The following is an 18,365-nucleotide window of genomic DNA, read 5'->3' on the forward strand; positions in this document are numbered from 1 at the left end:
GCTTTTTCTTGCTGCTGTGCCGTCAGGAGCCCCCAGCCTTAGATACTGATGGTTTGGCCCTCTTTTTCTGAAAATGATCAGTGACCTCTGAGCAGCACTTGTAAACCTGATTCTAGAAAATGGGATGGAAGCAGCTTTTCTCTGAAATCCCTGGAGAAACCTCAGGGACAGGGTAAGGTTTTGAAGATCTGGATTGGCATGATGCAGCTCATGGGGCTGATGGTGTCAGGGGAACCGAGGGCTGTGTTGGTCAGAGAAGCCCATGGGATTTGGGGTGATGGGCCTGTGATCTTGATCACTGCTCCTGTCCTCCCCTCCCTACCCATTTGGGCATGGAAGGTGCAGTAAGACCTGAGGCCTGGGGCTGAGCTGAAGGCGCTCAGGTGTTACCAGGGAGAAGAATGGGGCCAGGGCTGTGACCCCCACTCCATCACATGGGGCTGCAGGAAGATACGGGGGCAGCCCCACCTCACAGAGGCGCCGGGTGAGAGGTTGGGAGTGGAGTGGGCCTGAGCCACTTCGCAGGGGAGGGGATGGCTTGAGGTTGGGGTGGGTGTGGTGATGACAGAGATCAGCTTCAGGGTTTCTGTTCCCAGCAGGCAACCGGTGACAGAGCTGTGGCCAAGGGCCACCAGGGCTGAGGGTGAAGTTGTGCCCCGTGGGACTCCCAGGAGGCCTACAGGGGCAGAGCTGCCCACTGCCCACCCAGCTGTAATCAGGGCTCACAGTGGCCCTGAGATGGGCAGAGGGTATCTCTCTCAGACCCACGCACGGGCCCACACACAGATCCACCCTCATCCTCATCCTCCCTGGATGCTCCCTTTCACACCTACATTCCCTTCCTCTCCTGGCCTGGCAGAGAGGATCTGGTCCCCAAACTCCTCTACTGTCCCCTCCCAACATGTAAGGGCTGGCTGTGTAACGCTCTGCTCAGGTCTCCTCGGGCTTCAGAGGGTTGGTGATTTAACCCACAGGTGGGGCCACCACAGGCCTGGATGGTGAGGGGGCAGGGAGCAGGGCTGAAGCCCGGGCTGCTCCCCAGTGACGCTCCCTGTAGTGAGCTGGGCCACTTCACCTCAGGGGTGGCAGCAACTACACTTCACATCCCCTTTCCCAACAAACAACACATCCTCCCTGGGCATGAGCTCCGATGGAGGCAACATGGTGGACGGCACCTGTTAGTGTGGAAGCAGGAGGGGAGAAGAAGCTGGTAGATTTTGGTGTTGACAATGGACATTCTGGGAAATAAAAAGGACCATTCTCTCTTAAATCCGTGCCTGGCTGCCCCCCTCCTTGGGTGAATAACAGAGGATTCTGTTGGATTTCTATTTCAAATTCCTCATTTATTTGGACATTCACTTGGTTGTGACTCCAAGTTATCAAGGATGCAGGACGGGAAATCTGTAGCAGGAGCGGTGACATGGAGGTGGAGACAAGATGGCAGACAGGAGAGTGTTCCCAGCTTCTCCTTCTCTTCCTGTTAGGGTACGATTTGAGAAGTGTCCAGACAGTGTCCCATGGGACAGACTCCGCAGAGAAGATGTGTGCAGCGCAGTTGAATGGGTGAGCTTCCTCTTCGGTAGGTAAGGCCCTCCCTGCGACAGGGGGCGGACAGGCAATCGGAGACTGTGCCCTGCACGCTGTGGGGGTGTGTAGGGGAGAGCCGTGGCCCATCATCTCTCCAGAGTCCCCAAGCCCAGATTTCGATGTGTTGACAAGATCTAGGCTGGGAAAACTACAGGAGGACAGGGGACTGTATAAGATGCTTTTCATTCAGGGACCCCAACAGATCAGAGCCAGAAGCAGGTGACAGCCGGCGGGGCTGTCTTGATTTCCCCAAAGGCAGGAGGAACAATGACATTATGTTTTGGTGAGGAGCAACCACCCTTGCCGTGGCTGGTCAGCTGTGGAATTCCCGGGCAGCAAGACACAGGGGCTGGTCGTCAGGAGGCCGCAACGGCTGTCAGACCCAGCCGCTCATGGCAAGGGGGGTGCGCTTGGCCCAGGAAGGACGGGCGATGGGATGGCGCATGTTAAAGTTGCTGTCCCACACTGGTGCCTCTGGACTGGGAGCAGATCTCATGACACCCTGCTTAGAGCCGCCTCCTGCTATAAGGACCTGTTACCGGCTGAGATGCCCCAGGAGGAGAATCAGACAAACATGTTGCTTTTCACCGAACAATTAAAATCGTTTTGCCTGCTAAACCTGTATTTCACGGTGGTGGCTCAGTCCTCAACACACATCCCCGTGCACTGGATCAGGCCATTGGCAAGTGCATCTAGCCCCTGCCGGGACTCGGGCAAGGAAAAGCAGTGTGGCCAGCAGATCTTTTCAGGAAGTCCTGGCTGTTTCTTAGGAACCGTCTGGGCAGGTCTCCTTTTCCTGGAGAATATGGGGTCTCAGAGAAGATAAATGACTGATCCTAGAGCTAACGAGTGACCTCAGTGTGACCAGAACCCAGGTCCCCTGATTCTTCACCGCGTGTGCCCTAATTACAGCTGAGATGCAAGGTGACAAGTGCCCAGACAGAGTGAAACAGGAGGTGTGGTGAATCCTCTCCTCCCCTCTCTCCCAGCTGCACCTGGTCCTTTCTCAAATGCAAAATCACGCTTTCCGCAAAGGGGCTAGCACTTTGCCTGCCCCACCCTCTGCAGCACATGGTGACTCAGAAGTGCTGGGGGTTAGGTATGTCCTTAGAGGGGGGAGCGGCCACCCCCTTAGCGTAGAAGCAACTGGAAAACTCATCAGGTGCACGCTCTCAAACAGCATTGGGCCACAGTGGAGTTCTAAGTGGGAAGGGAGGGCTGGGCTCAGGCAAGTAACAGGCCCTCACTGGAGACTGGGGGGCCGGGGGGTGCAGCAGAGGGCAGGCGGCAAGCGTGGAATCCAGGAGCGGGTACAATGAAGTCGTCCCGCTCTACGATGACGCGGCTGGATGCCCGAGGAGAAGGCTGGGCCTCTAAGGGGGGTACATGGCTTCAATGCCGCAGCACTGTCCCCCAGGAGACGGCAGGCTCCCCCTGCACCAGCCAGCTGCTTGCTAGGCGACTAGCCACCTTAATCACCTTCCACTCACGCTGTCTGAGGGTCAGATTTCCCTTTCTAGTCTGTACATCAGAGCCCCTTCCACCCTGCAGCTCCCGCGGCCGCAAAGCCCCTGGTGTGTGACGTGTGTGGGTGGTGACAGGTGTGTGCCCACCTGAGAACACACGCACCCTCGCAGCACTGCTCCCCCACGCAGCGCTCAGGGTGGCAGACCGGGACCCCAGAGACCATCAGCAAGGTCTCATTTGCCGAGCTGCTCAGACTCAGTAACAAAACTTCAACAAGGTTCTCCAGCAGGGGCAGCTGGTTCCGGAGGCAGAGAAAGAGGATCTGGGGGGAGACAAGGTTAGGCTTCCCTTTTTGGTGCATTCCCCATAAATAACCTTAGGCCACGGCCTTCCGAGTCCACTCAGTGTGTCCCACGAGGAAGGGGAACGTAGCAGGTTCCAAAATCAATATCCATATTGGAGCAGCGACAGGGACTGCAGTTCCCATGATCATCACATACAAAAAAACTAGCTTGTGAACTGGGTCTTAGATTTGTTTTAGCAAGCAGGTCCTGAAGAGGTCCCCTGAACACCTTCCTCTCCCTTCTCAGATTCGCAGTGCCTTACTTCTCAGCTCTCCCCGCGCCCTCAGTCCCCTTTCTCCTTCCATCCCCCAAGGAGGCCCCCCAAGAAGGCCTTCGCTTAGCTTTCCCTGCTGTTCTTCCGCTCAGAGTCCAGCAAAGCTGGGGGGAGCGAGGGGAAGCAAGAGGGGTGGCGGCAGGGCTGGAGCTGGGGGAGGAATGTTCCAGCACAGAGAGAGGCACGGCTGCCCACTCATCCAGCCAGCCCCCACCTCTGGGCCTGCCCTGGTTCTCAGTGACCCCGCAGCTTGAATTCCACTGTGGGGCAAGAAAAGCCAAAAAAAAAAAAAAAAAAAAAAACCCACCCAAAAACAAACAAAACAAAAGAAAACCACTGAGATTGTCCTTGTGGGCTGTTGGAGGGGTCCCCTGCTGCCCCCCGTTGTTCCTGCCGGGACAGCAGCGTCGGTATGTGGAGGGGTCAGGGGTGCAGGGGGGTTACACGTCTGTACTAATAGCCCTTGGATTGGTGAAGGCCTGGCGCCCAGAGCCTGGCCACGTCACCGGGTAACTCTGGGGCACTGCCAACTTGAGGGGTGGGGGTCCCCCTTCCTTGTAGTATGTAGGAGCAAAGGAGAGCCTCTCGCCTCCGCCCCCATTGGGCACCATGTCAGCCGTCCGTATGTAAAAGGGGGAGCTGTATGGGGAGCAGGTGGTGCAGTGGCCGGCTGCCACCCCACACGGCTGGCCGCAGGGCTCGCTGGTGAGAGGCGCCAGGCCACCCCGGCCGTCCGGGCCTTGGGAGCTGCAGGCATTACAGCTGGGGCCTCTGGGGTGTGGGGGCAGGTCATACTCCTCCTCCTCCTCCTCGTCGTCTGCATCTTCGGCTCTGCTCTTCTTGCAGCAATAATACTGAGGGGAGAGGGGGGAGGGATGCCTGAGGGCCGGACGCTCCCCTTCGGGCGGACAAAGGCACCCATGCCCCTCACGCACCGAGGACCCTGCGCAGAGAGCTCTTTGGTGTTGGGACTGAAACTCAACACCAGACACCCACGTTCCACCAGTATCTATATTCCCAGCTTTGCCAGACCAATACCTTCCCTTCTCCTTCCCCTACTTCGGAAGGCATTAACTCCAGGCTGTGGTTGAGAGAGGCAGGACCTCCGTGTCATATTGAGGACAGGGCTGGGGTCGCTGGGAGCAGCTTTCTCCTAGTCTCCCCAGAGGGGTGCCCCTTCCCAGCACTTCTGAAATCTCAGCTATGCCAGAGACACAACACAATGACCCGATATCTTCCCGGCATGGCCTCTTCGGAGGACCCCAAAGCGTACAGAGTGTGAGAGACGCATGGCTCCCTTTTGGCCAGCCCCGATTCCCAGCCCCCCACGCTTCATGGCTTTGAGCTTTGTCACCCTCGAAGTGGGCCTCCAGTTTCTGCCCCGAGATTGGGGACGTGGTTTGCTGGTGGCCTCTGGGGACTGACCTGGAGCCTACAGTAACACAGGACCGCAATGATGCAGAGGAGGATGACTGTAGCTAGGATTCCGCCAGTGATCACAACTGTTCCCGCTGTCATCCGCCCGACGCCCCATCAAACTCTGCAAAGACGTGTGCGGAGAGGTGAGGGGCAGCCACACCAGGCGTGGGGTGGGGAGCCTCCTGGAACTTTCTACACAGTTGGAGGCAGGGGGGAACCTGAGGGCAGCTGGAATAGGAGGACCACGGGCACTGAGAAACCAGGGGCTTCCTGAAGACAGGGAGAGGCTGTGGCCTGGGCCAGCATAAGCCGGGGGGGGGCGGGGGGGGGGCACCGCCGAGGGAGGGAAGAGGGGAAGCAGAGCGCTAACGGGGAGAGCGTAATTCTGCTCTCGGCTTCTGCTCAGTTTCAAAGGTTCTTGCTGTGCCTTTCTCTCCTTCTCCTTCTCCTCACATCCTGCTCAGCCCCCCCCCCCCCTCACCCCTTGGCTCATCAGAGACACAAAGACAACAGCTTCCTTGCCTGGGGGCTTAGTCTTTAGCACTGCCCTAAGCTCTCCCTGCTTGTCTCAGGTAATCCTCAAAGTGCCTTTCAGGATGGTTATTAGTTATCCCTGTGTCACACATGAGGAACTGCGGCTTCGGTTGGTTTGGCTGAGATTCTACCCAGCCTGGCTCACCCCACAGGCCATGCTCTTAATCACTGTCCTCTAGGGCACGCACAGCAATGGCCCCTGAGCCCTGGACTCAGGTGGAGGGGACAGGGTCCGAACCTCCAAAGTTCCACCTGGTTCTGCCCTGGCTCAAACCCACACTCCTTTTGGGAGCATCTCTGTTCTCTTTCCAACTCTTGTGGAAGATGAGGGCAAGGTGAGCCCAGAAGGTGCAGGCAACAGGCAGCATTCTGGCTCCTGGAAGGTGGTGGCGAGGCTAGAGAATGGTCCTGCTAATGGGGGTAAAGCTCTGGCCTGGGGCACACTCCCTCTTGGGCACTGAATGGGGACTTCCCAGCCCCCCTCCCCAGGCACATGGGGACGAAGATTGGCCGTGCCCATGGAGCAGGAGGGTGGGAGGAGCCTGGGCATCTTGAAGGAAGAATGACCGTGAGCACTTACGTTCAATAAAGGGAACAGTGACCTGCAAGACAATAAAAGGGACAGAGCTATTGGAAGAAGAATGTTACCCCTGAAAAAGGCCCCAAGGGTTAAATTAGTCGCTAAGCCCCCTCCTCCCACCCCCGCTCTGCCCTCTTCACTGGGAGCTCTGTCACCGACAAGCCCACACCTCCCAAGTCAGCCTCCGGCTGTGCCTCCCACTGCTGCTTGACGGACGTGTCACTCGGGTGTCCCTCCGGGATGTCAAACTGGCGTCTGGTGTGACAGCCTAAGTTATCACCTTCTTTCCAAGTGGGCATCCCGCGCCACCATTAGCGCTTCCACCAGAGTAGGCTGTTCATTACTCAAAGGGCAAGCGGGGCTGGAACGCAAGCGGCAGTCCACTCAGGAAGCCGTAGGCCCTGCTGCATTCACCTGGTGGAAGGGGCACCTTGTTCTTCAGCCAGATACATCTGCCCCTCACCGTCACCATGTACCTTTGCCTTGCCCCACTGCCTGCATGCTCACCACCACCTTAACTCCCCTCCTCACCTCCCGCTCTCCCCCTACATGAAGCCTCTGTCCACCAGGCAGACCCAGTTCTTAAGAAGCTCAGAGCCTAGTGATGAAAAGGCACTTAACATACCTTACGATATGGCCTAAGACACACAGAACAGCGGCTGTGGGGACACAGAGGAGGGAGCGACTAACTACTTGGGGAAGGTTCCCGGGAAGAGGTTATGCTTGAGCTGGGTGCTAGAAGCTGAGTGGGAGCTTGCCCAGCAGACAAGGGGAGAGGGCAGGCTGAACAGCCCAGGTGTGTGAGATACCACGAGGGCCTGCAGGAACTGTAAGGAATCTGGAAAGGCCAGGTAGGGTAGGCACCAAGTGGGAGAGGCTGTAAGCCAGGCAAGGATTGGCATTCAACTCTCTCGGAGGCCACAGGGGTTCCTGAAGGGCTGCATGAGCCCGCTTTCTCCAGCTGTTCAGATCCTGCCCACCCTCCAGCACTCTGAGAGACCCCCGCGGCTCCCCCATCGTGGCGCGCTCTCTCTGGATTCCCACAGCAAAGCCTTTCCATGGACCACTTTCCAAAGCCCCTCTTGGTAGGATGCTTGTCTGCTTTCACGTGGGAACATCGTTACTCCTCCAGTACATGAGAAGTCCCATGCGATCAGGAGCTGTGTCCGATAGGGCTTCCTACCCCCGCAGCATTGTACCCAGCGCGGGCTGCACGGAAGTGTTTGCTCATCCTCAGGCCTGGCCGCACAGCACGTCCACCGGCCTGACAGCGATGACTCTGACCCACCACCAGGGGGCAGAAGGTTGCACCGCTCAGCTCGCATCCCCTCTTGCAGAGCTGAGCATCGCTGTTCAAATCCAATTTGACTGACTTTGCCCAGATGCATGGTGGGCCACGCTTCAGGGATTCGCCCGGCATTTGTGAGGGGATGGGGTGGGGGGAAGACGAACCTCAGCCTTGGGAGAATGTGTGTGCCCTCATTACGACATGCCGTCACTCTCCCCTGCTTGCCCTGCACGCTCACGACGGACGGCCGTGTGAGAGACAGAGGCCCGTGGAGTGACCTGGAGTTGAAGGCAGCAGTGACTCACTCTACCTGCAAGTCTTGGCCTCGCCCCCTGAGAGGCTAGCCTGTTTTAGGATACAGGGAATGAGGAAGCTATATAAGAACAGAGCCCTCCCTCCTTCTGACCTCCATGCCTGGCCTCCGCTCTTTGGGTACCATGCAGCGGTTCCACAGAAGTGGCCTGGAAAATAGGGGGGAGGCATGGCAGAGGCGCACATCTGAAGGCCCAGCTGAGGCCCAGCTGTGCCATTTAGCAGCCACCCCATCTTGGAGACTGACCTCCTTTCTCACTTGTAAAAGAAAACTTAACAAAAAACTCAGCTTTCCAGTATGATTGTGAGGGAAAAGTGAGATTCGCGTATGCAAGAGCCCCTTGGGAACTCTACGAGATCCTTCAAACACAGTTATTTGCAGGGAAAAGGACGGCCCAGACATTTTAGATGTCGGCTTCAATCTGGCCTTACAGTCAGAAACCCAGAAAGCACTCGTAAAGGGCATGCGGGCAATGCTCAGGTCCCAGCCACTTTCCCTACAGACCCCGTACTCATGGTACAATCTAGCATTTAAATTACCATATCCAAGGGTTCCTATTATTGCCAGTGGGTTCATTTTCTCTTTGCAACTAAACACAAATGATCACAATAGCTGCCTGAATCTAAAGAGCACTCTACAGTCTACAACGTGCTTCCATTTCCATCCCCTCCTGGGATGGGCAGGCTCTAAGACGGCCCCAAATGAGCCCTGCCTCTTGGAAGTCATGCCTCGTGTGCTCCCCTTCCCTTGGGGGGGTGCCATCTGCAACTTACTTCTAACCAACAGAACACAGCAAAGGTGAGGGGATGTCACCTCTGTGAATAGATTATATAACATTCTGAGCACCTTCTTGCTAGCCAACTCCTTCCCTTGCTGATTTGGATGCAGCAAGTTGCCGCGTTGGGAGGCCCATGTGCCCAGGGACAGGGGGTGGCCTCTGGCCCTCAGTCCAGTGACCTACATGGAACTGGACAATCACAGAAGTGAGAGCGGAAGCAGGTCCTTCCCCAGTCGAGCTTCGAGATGAAACTGACAGACCCTGAGACAGTGGACCCAGCGGACTGTGCCTGGATTCTTGACCCACAGACACTGTGAGATGGTCAGTGTGTGTTGTGTCAAGCTGCTAAGTTTGTGGGAGTTTATCATGCAGCAAAAGATAATGGATACGCCTCTGAACCACACAAAAACCCCACATGTAGGAGAGAAATTCGGACCTTTAAGTGCTTTGCCTCAAGTCATACGATAGCAAATGTCTGAGTCAGACCCAAGGGCCAGTGCCATGGAGTTTCTATCCCACAAAGCTGCCTTCTGCTGAGCTTCCTAAGGACAGGAGCAAAAGGTTCCCTCCCAGGGCCTGGCAGATGGGCTCCGCGGTGGCCAAGTCAGGGACCAAAGGCAGCCAGAGAGGACAAACCCATTGCCAACTCAAGACTCCTGGGGCCTGCCCTCTGTGACCAGAACTTTCTGGACCTCACTCCCCACCAACACCCCTCCCCACCCAGGGCCCAGACACCTTCTCCTGGGGGGAGAGGGTCAGCCTGCACTTCACACGTACGTGAAACAGCTGGGACAGCGATGGCTTGGTCACGCAGGCTGCGCCTGAGCAGACAGAGGTTGGGGGTGCGTCATGGCCAAGGGCACCAGTTCCTGCCAGAAAAGAGAGGGGAAGATCAGTGAGAGCTGGAGGGGGAGGCCGAGAGGATGGACAGACCCGGAGACTGAGTGGATGTCCCCCAAAGGGCCTTGTTTGTTGGCTTCCGTGGCTGCCTCAGTCTCTGAGCCCCCAGCCTAGGAACCCGAGGACAGGCTTATAAGGCCACATCCCATCCCGTCCTTGTTTCCTTCCCTCCATTGTCCGGAAACCACAGCCCAACATGGTAGCAGGACGCTGGGCATGAGCCTCTGCCTATTCTGGGAAGTGAGGCTCAATGGGGGAAGGAGGGTCGAGCTACCTCTTTCACATGCCCCTGGAGAATTCTGGCCTATCCCCTGGCGAATGTGTCCTTGTTGCCTGTGTGGCTTTTTCTCTCTTTTTTCTCTGGCCCCACGTACCTCTTTCCCATTCCCTTCTGCATCCTTCCCTGGGCCCGTCCATATTCCAGCGCCCACAGCCGCATATTCCTGTCCCTCACTCCAAAGTTCCGACCTCCCTCAGGACAACATGCCAACAGGACAGTCGGATGAGCATGTTCACGCTGGTGTGCTGATGGAGGAGGGGGCCGCAGGGTCCTACCAGGACATTTAGGAATCCAGTGGAGGCTAATTCCTAGGAGTCCCTTCAAATGAAAATTCTTTAAATATCCACTCAACCTGATCTACAGGAGAGTCTGGGCCTTATACTGGGAGTAGAAGAGTGAGGAGAGGAAGGACGCTCTCTGGTGAGGTTTTGCTCTGCTCATTGTCCTGAGGGGAGAAGGCCCTGCTAGGTGTCTTTGTAGTGGGGAGGGAACCCAACTGATAACTGGATCCACAGAGCCACCTTCCACAGGGATGGGTTCTCTGCCACAGCCAGAAGCTGGAGGTCAAAGGGCACACTTTGTCTCAAGGCCTGGCACTTGTCGGTGTTCAGCAGGTCCCAGGAGCAGAACTCTTGGAGAAGCTGAGAAAGCAGATGTTCACCTACAGAGCTGGCCCATCCCCGCCTTTACCTCCCCTCTAGATCTATGCCTTAATGCCTGAGATCGGACTGGAATGTTCTGGGTACTTGGGCTTTCTTTTCTCAAAGATGTTCTTACTCTCGTTAAAATGGAAGTCATAGATAGCTGGATGTCCGAGGGGACTCTTCCTATCTAAGTTTTGATTCAGATGCCAAAGAAACGAGAAGACTAACATGTGAGTTTGGGACAGGTCCCTCTTCCCCAGCCATGTGCAGAGGAATATGCATGGGAATGTCAAAAAGTCTGTTTCAGGATCCAGGAACCTTTCTCCCACTTTGTAAAATACAGATGGGTCACAAATTTGGTGAAGATCTGGTGCGGAAGATTTCCCTCAGCAAGTTGTTGCTGAGCCATGAATCTCCCCACCCCCAAAGGGAGGAAGGCCGCGGGTCTGGCAGAAAATGGCTGGCTGTCCTGAGTCTGTCCAGGAGGGCCACCCGGAGGCGCGAGAAGAGCCTAGTCCACTAGGCTGGAGCTGGACATCCAGATGCCCAGGGGCTGAGCAAGGAGTTGCAGGAGCTGTCTGGGACAGGGTCGATGTGTTTGCCTGGGGTAAGGGAGTTGCAGGAGAGAGAGGCCCAGCTGGGAACCTCAAAAGAGCCCACAAAAAAAATCCACAAAAGCAAGAGCCCCTTTGAAGCTTCCCCTGCTCTCTAACCTGTAAGAATTCCCCATTTCAATCTGGCAGCTCGTGAAACAGAGCTCTTGGGGGTGGTGGGAGGAAGGGAGGAGTTGGGGAGTATAGACAGCAGAGGGACACGGCTCACCGCCCCAGCGGCTTCCAGCCCGAAGCAGATCCAAGCCGGCACAAAGGAGAAGAATCACACACTGTCAATTATTCAATGATTCCAACTTCTCAGTTGAGACTGTAGCCATAGCTGAGAGGTACCACAGACTGTCACCTCAGAGTGGGTGACACGCAGTGGGACTGGCGCAAGTTTTTATCTAGGGGCAGGGGAAGATTTCTTCCACCGAATACATTCTAAAGTAAAGGGATGCTCAAAGAGAGAAAAAAAGAATCAAAGTTGTTTGTTAAGCACAAATCATGCAATATGTTTGTTTAACCTACCAGTTACTTCGAGAAAAATGATCCATGGAAATGGAAGGACTCTGAGAGATCTGGCCCAGTATCTCTTTTCTAGATGAAGAAACCAAGTTCAGAGAGGACATGTGACTGGCTTAACCACACACAGCAAGATAGAGACAGAGCAGCAGAGCACTGGGAGTGGGGCCCCCCGGCCCCAGTCCCAGCCCTGCCATTAGGCTGTGGTCTCTCCCACACTTACTTCACCAGGTGCTAAGGTGTCCCCTGAAGCAGGGTCTTCCAAATTATCTTGACAGTAACGATCACCCGAGTCAGGTGTTAAAAAACAGAGATTCCAGACCGACCAAGGCAGCATCTCCAGAGGAGGGCCCCGAGAATCTGAGTCTCACCATCTGGCCCCTTTTAGGAAATGACGTAGGAATGAAAGTCTTTGAGAGGATCTCAGGCTGTAGGCAGCAGGGGACGTAGGTGACCTCTCAGAGCCTGGGGCATCATCTGCTGCCAAGAATGCTGGCTCTGAATTCTGTGTCCTTGGGGCAAGTGGGCCAGAAGGGAGGAGGAAGAGGGGAGTGCAGGAGAACCACAGGGACGTGGCAACCCCGCACAGGGAGGCCCCAAGAGGTCAGGGATGGGGAATCTTAAAGGCCATTCTTCCCCAAGAGGCTGGGGGGTATTAAAGGCCACCCAGATAGGATGTATTGGGAAGCAAGGGTCCCATTGCCCCCGAGGCCAGGGGTCTGTGACTTCAGCTCACTAAGGCGGGGCCACCTTCTCCCTGCCTGCAGGTCGCTGGCAGGCAAGACAGCCACGGCCAGCAGCAGAACGAGGAATTAACGACCGGCTGGCCCCTTGCTCCCCGAGCAGCCCCCTGAGGAGCACAGGTTAATTGAGTGGGGCCTAAGCACCACTGATCTCAATTTCTTCCCAGGCAGGTAAGCCTCCTCCAACCATTTATGAACTCATGAAATTGACATAGCCGGTTAGCAGCTGGGGAGACCCGGGACAGGTCTTCTTGTCTGTTACCAGTCTTCCTAGCCTGCAATCCTCAGTCCAGGTCGGCAGAGGGGAGGGGAGGAAGGGGTGCCTTGGACTTTGATTGTGCCCGTGGCCCTCCCCAAGCCCATATCCCTGGGAGGAGGGTGTGAAGAATGGCAGCCAGATGGGTTCCTCTGTCCCCTGTGGGCCGCTACGGAGCAGAGACGCTCACGCTGGTTGAAAAGCGGGCTCTTCGGGGATGTTCAAGGAATCCTTGCAAATCGGCAAGGGAAAAAAGGGACACTTGATGTCGTAAGGGGCCATGGGGCTACCAGGAAAGTGAAGAGACGCCCAAACTCACGGCTAATCTGAGGAATATGAACTGACACCACAGTCGGCTCTTACTTTATGCTGGTAGGACTGGCAAAAATTAGAAAGCTGGCTCATGCCCAGGGTCGGAGCCACCGTAGGAATTTAGGGGCAGTGCTGGGGGTGGGCGAAGCCAGAGCAGGCCCTGAGGGAGAGATCCGTGTCCATAGTCATGTTGAGTCCACACATACCCCCACAAGAAGCAATTCTGCTCCCGAATCTAGGTCCCCAAAACTTCTCAACGCATCCATAAGGGGTCATGTGTGAAAGATGTGCATTGCTGTGTTGTTTATGGTGCAGGGAACTGGAAGCAAGCTCAGTGATCATCATGGGGGAGTGGAGAAGCAAAGTCAGGTAGATGCCACCTCACAAGATAATGCGACTGTCGAAAGCACTGGACCAGAGAAACAGCGGTAAATCTTAGCACAGCGCTAAGTAAAAAACAAACAAACAAAAAGCCAAAAACAGAGTGAGCTGCCTCATACTGCCTACATAAATTTAAAATGCAAGCGTACAGATCAATAATTCACATTTTCAAGAACACATACTAAAAAATGGGTCACATTAAATGTTAGAATAGGTGCCTATGGAAGGAGAAGAATGGCATGGAGAGGAGCAAAGAGAAAAGCATATAAAGCAAGAGAGGGGCCTGGCACAGACCCATGATAAGCGATAATGTGTGGAATATGATTAACTTCACCTTCTGCACCTGAGGTCCAACTTGAACAAAGAGAAAAGAAAGCAAGGGGCTGTTACCACCTCTAGGAAGCCTTCCATGATGTACTTAATGCCACACATTTTTGTTGAGCCTCCCTCTCTGTCCCCAGGTAACTGTATTTGTTCATACACTGCTGTCCTTTGGGTGTACTCTGCCTCCTTCATTCGATTACAGGCCATCTGAGGGCACAGACTTGGAATCCTGTGTCTTCGTAAAGCTCCACTCCAGCTGCCTGGTGTTCTGCACGTTCTAGACACAGGAATGACCAGCTCTAATTGGGAAGTCATTTTGTATGCAGGGTGCTATCCCAACACAGCCTTGCATTCTGGGCTCATCTGCTGTGGATAGTGGGAGGAGCACTAGGCTAGGAGTACCAAGATTTGGGCTTAAGTTCTATCTTCTATACTACCTTGGGTGCCTTTGGACAAATAATGACCTCCTTGAGGTTCACCTGCAAAAGGAAGGTAAACGACACACCTTTCCTTGCATGGGGAGGATGATGGGAAGGGGGATGTTGTTTTAAATTATGCCGTCTTCTAGAGAGAATGGGTGTTGTTCCAAGGACTCAGGGTCCCTGTGGTCCTCTGTGCCACCAACAGAAGGGATAGCCCTTCATTCTCACTTGTCCCTTGATGACTTCACCATGCCAATGTTTGGGAGTAGATCTGGTAAGAGCTGGACCACTCAACACAACAGAATGAGAAGAGTTTATTGAGGTGTATGGTAGCAGGTGGACCAAAGAGGGTGGGATAAGGAAGAAAAGGGATCCAGAAAAATTGGCTGAGACTGGGGTGGGGGAGGCTCTGTTGAGTCTCTTGGCCAGTTAAAAATCCCAGCAGTTAGTTAGTGCAAACGGCTTTTAAGATCTGGGCGGTCTCTATGTTTTTTGTGTTGTCCTCTCAAATTGTTGGTAACTCCTAAATGTGAATGATCTTTTTCTCATTTGTGGCAATCAGATGAAGGGGCTGAGCTCAGACCTGGGTGCACATCGGTGGAATGCAGATGACACAATAAGGACTAATTCAGCAGATAGGGGTTTGAGCAGGTCCTATCTAGATCCTTAGAACACACGATCCCTAAGATCCCTGATCATGACCTTGACTAGCATTCCTGCTGGGATCTTTGTGTCTCAACATGATACTCATGGAAAACCTATGTCATTCCCCTTGCTTATTCTTTACCTACTATTGAGCACAGAGCCTGGCATTGAGCTCCACCTCGGGAGCACAAAGATGATGAGGCTGAGCACCCTCAAGAAGCTTACAGGGAGTGGGTGAATAGTAAACAGTAGGGAACATGGTCCCAGGACCCTCAGATGGAGGGCTTGCGGTCATACTGCAGTCCTTATCAGAGCCTGCAAAACTCCCTGGAGCAGGCAGAGCTGCTTGTTCAGCATTTGGGGTTATCAGTAAACATTTGCCACAGATAAATAGCCAAGGTGGGGGGCCCTGCTCCTCTCAGCCCAGGGCCGACCCAACGGTGTCACCTGCATCCTCGATGCCTCTCTCAGAGGTGAGGCTGAGCCCACCTCTTCCCTGTCTAGGGAGGCACAAAGATGGACCCCTCTGCATGGTCCCTCGGTTAAAACTGCGCTGGTCCTGGAAGAGCAGTGGGCACAGAAGGGGTCCCACCTGTCCCAGCTCACAGCATTCCCTGAGCTCGCCTCCTGCAAACCCCAGTTGCACTCATAGTCTATAGACACAATGGGACTTAATTATGAGTCATTTTCGATGGGCAGAGGCTATTTTGTACAGCTGATCCTTCTCTCTGCAGTTTTGGAATCAGGATCCCTGACCATATAGATCTCCCCTCCCTGCTTCAGAAAGACAGGAGCAGAGGCTGGTACACTTCTTAAGGATGCGGTTCACCCTGGACTTGGCTTTGTTTCCCTTGCTGCCTTTCAAAACAACGTTCATTACCGCTTCCAGAATTTTCCCGGGTTTCATCTTGTCTGATCTCCAGGCATGGCCTTTTTTGATTTCTTTTCTAGAAAACATGAAGTTCAGGAAAGCCATCCACACAGCTAATTCAGGGAGAGTGGGAGCGCCCTGCCTGCATCGTTCTTCCACGAACGATGTGGCTCCTGAACACGCACAGTGGCCCATCGCTGTGCCCTCCTCTTCTGCCCCCCCCCACATTCCATGCTCTTGCCCAGCCTCACCACTTGCAGGAGGAAAGGCGGCACCATGGCCTGTGTCGTGGGAAGGGACTGGCTTTTCCTTTCCATGAGGTGCGTTGTTCGGCACCACGGGCTTGGATTTCTCTCCTTCTGTGTTCGACGTCTACTGCTGTTGGTAAGGTGTTCTGAGGCCCCCAGGCAGCAGGCCTCCCGCCCGATGCCGGCTAAGCCGGCTTGTTAGGGAAGGCAGATGCATCTGTAGGGTTTGTTTCTCCTCTCTAGCAAGATGTCAGCGGGCTGGAAGAGATCCCCATAAGAGCACAGGCCACGCAAGGGAGGGGGAGCTTGGTTTTCGAGGCCAGACGGTGATCAGGAGGGCATGGCACTGGGACTGGAAAGGCAGCTGGAGGGAGCTACCCTATACAGGGCTGGTCACAGACCAAGGCATCAAAGCAGGGCAGGAGGAAGTGGGAGGCTTGCTCAAGGCTTTCCAAGGGGGCCAGGAGTTGAAGTAGGTATAAGATTATACCAAGGGAAATTCAGACCAAATCCAAGACAAATCTCACAGGACACAAGCAAGTGTAACAGAAATGGGGAATTGTTGACTCCTGTCCCACAGGGAGGCTTGGGAGCATTACAGAGCAGGTGGCCTATCCTGCCCTCCGGTTCAGGGGACCGGGCCTCTTCCTATACCAGCTGAGTCTGACGGGGCCAGACTGAGGGCAGGAAGAGGGTGGGACATCTGGGGAGGAACGAGGCGGCTTCTGGGTTTAGGGACCTTTAAAAAAGGCAGCAGAATGTATTCAGAATCTTTCATCATTTCAGAGAAAACATTCTAAAATGGGCAAGAGGGGCCCAAGGAGGATTCTCAGAAGTCCAGGAGCAAGGCGAGCAGGTGAGGGAGGCAGCAGGCCTTCTCTGGTATGCTGGGCATGCGGCATTCCATGGGAACCCACGGGAGCCCAAACCAAGGACTTCAGCAAGGACCCCGGGCAGGACCCCATGGGCAAGCCCAGCCCAGAGGGCCAGCAGAATCTGCAAGGAAGGCACGCGACTGGATCAGAACAAAACCATCCCCTCGGCCACACGGACTGGAGCTTCCCCCTCTAACCCCGACTCAGTGAGCAGGAATGGGGAGTTCACGTCCAGACGTGTCTCATCCTCAAGTCCATGGCACACCACAATATATATGGTTCCTCCTCCACGTTTTGGGTCTAGTACTTCTCAACTAATTCTTTGGGTGTCTTTGTGAAGGGCCAGGTTAAACTCCTCTAGAAACCGACCTGCTTAACTATCAGAGTCAATATTGTAGAGGGAGTAAAACTAAGGAAACAGCATCTGTATCTCAATGAATCGTATTTCTGTCTGAATGACATACTCAGATTTCTCTGGTAGTGGTGGTCTTGTGATGCTTCTTTCAGCTGAATCTTTATCCCTTTGCACCTTGCAGATGGGGTCGAGGAGGCTTTCATAGATTCTACACTGCAGCTTTTAACTCTTCCCCCAGAAATAGAGATTAAGGACAGGAGCCCAATTTCATCCACTGGCACCCAAGGGCTGAGGCAGGGGTGGGATGGGGACTGCACGTGGCCACCTTACCCATCGGGGGAGCTTCCATAACAGGCTGATCCAGATCAGCCGGAAAACAGGTTAGGAAGATTAAGAAGAGCACCTTTACACTTCTTTTGTGTAATAGGAAAACATGTTAAGGTAGAATGTTCATAGGTTCTCTCCTTTGCTTTCTGCTAAACTGTGTCTACCAGCTCATCTCCTGGAGTGGGCAGATTTGGGGTAAAAGAGAGGCTGGGAGGTCCCATGCTGTTTGAATTTATGTGAGCTAGAAAGGTCAGAGTGCCGACCTGAATACACTTGGACAATGAGAGGAGAGGAGGAGAAAATCCAAGAGCCAGCATGAAAGGCATTTGAAAAGCATTCTGGAAAGACGGAGAGAAGAGGAGGCTCAAGGTGGCCACCATGTGCATGAGATACTGGGAGAGATGGAGATGGGGATAGAGGATATTTTAAAGTTTTTTATATATTATGAATATACTTTCTCCCATGGGGATCTTCCCAAAATGAGCAATCAAGATTTAAATTGCTTTCCAAATATGTTTTTTTTTTTTTTGCATATTGGATTGGAATTTCCTGGGATGAGACTCCTTGAAGGGACTGAGACTATGGGGTAAATTTTTCTTTTCTTTTGTGGGTTATAGTCATAAAGGAAGATGATTTGTCTAAAGAGAAATGATCAGTAGCAATTTAGTTAAATCAGTGCCACTTTGGTAAAGTCGAAAAGCATTTACAAACTTCCAAAATGTTAAGCATGGGTGTGTGTGTGTGTGTGTGTGTACGTGCGTGTGTATGTGCTTGCTTCTGGAGCAGCAGGATGGAGCTTTCCTCAGATATCAGAGAGCTCTGTGACCAGAGAGGTTAAGGACCACCGAGTGAGATGATGTATAGAAAGACTATAAAAGAGGAACGGGATGGCTAAGAAGACGGCAGCTCTCTAAAAATAAAAATAAAAATAGAAAGGAAAGAAGGAAAGGAAGAAGGGAGGGGAGGAGGGAGGGAGGGAGACTCCTGTCTTGGGACCTAGACCAGCCTAGAGGAAGGAAGAATCATTAAATTTAAATCAGCTATGCGTGGTCAAGACAAGATGTCATTTCCACAAGAAAA

At 54.0% G+C, this 18,365-nt stretch overlaps 1 protein-coding gene across 3 annotated transcripts in view; it reads right to left on the reverse strand.

Moving 5' to 3' along the window:
- Positions 1-1,328: 1,328 nt before the first annotated feature.
- LOC123846191 (protein FAM163A) overlaps positions 1,329-18,365 on the reverse strand; it is an 88,836-nt gene continuing 71,799 nt past the window's right edge. For all 3 annotated transcript variants that reach the window (XM_064594244.1, XM_064594245.1, XM_045877357.3), the window contains exons 2-5: positions 9,362-9,453; positions 6,206-6,227; positions 5,098-5,212; positions 1,329-4,526 (exon numbers count right to left, since the gene is read on the reverse strand). In XM_064594244.1, the coding sequence (XP_064450314.1) occupies positions 4,113-4,526; positions 5,098-5,190 (507 nt within the window). In that variant the 5' untranslated portion in view covers positions 5,191-5,212; positions 6,206-6,227; positions 9,362-9,453 and the 3' untranslated portion in view covers positions 1,329-4,112. The remainder of the gene's footprint in view (positions 4,527-5,097; positions 5,213-6,205; positions 6,228-9,361; positions 9,454-18,365) is intronic.

This window comes from Mirounga angustirostris, unplaced genomic scaffold, assembly GCF_029215605.1.
Source record: "Mirounga angustirostris isolate CCGP_5_RB_7025 unplaced genomic scaffold, mMirAng1.0.hap1 SCAF_6, whole genome shotgun sequence".
Lineage (NCBI taxonomy): Eukaryota > Metazoa > Chordata > Mammalia > Carnivora > Phocidae > Mirounga > Mirounga angustirostris.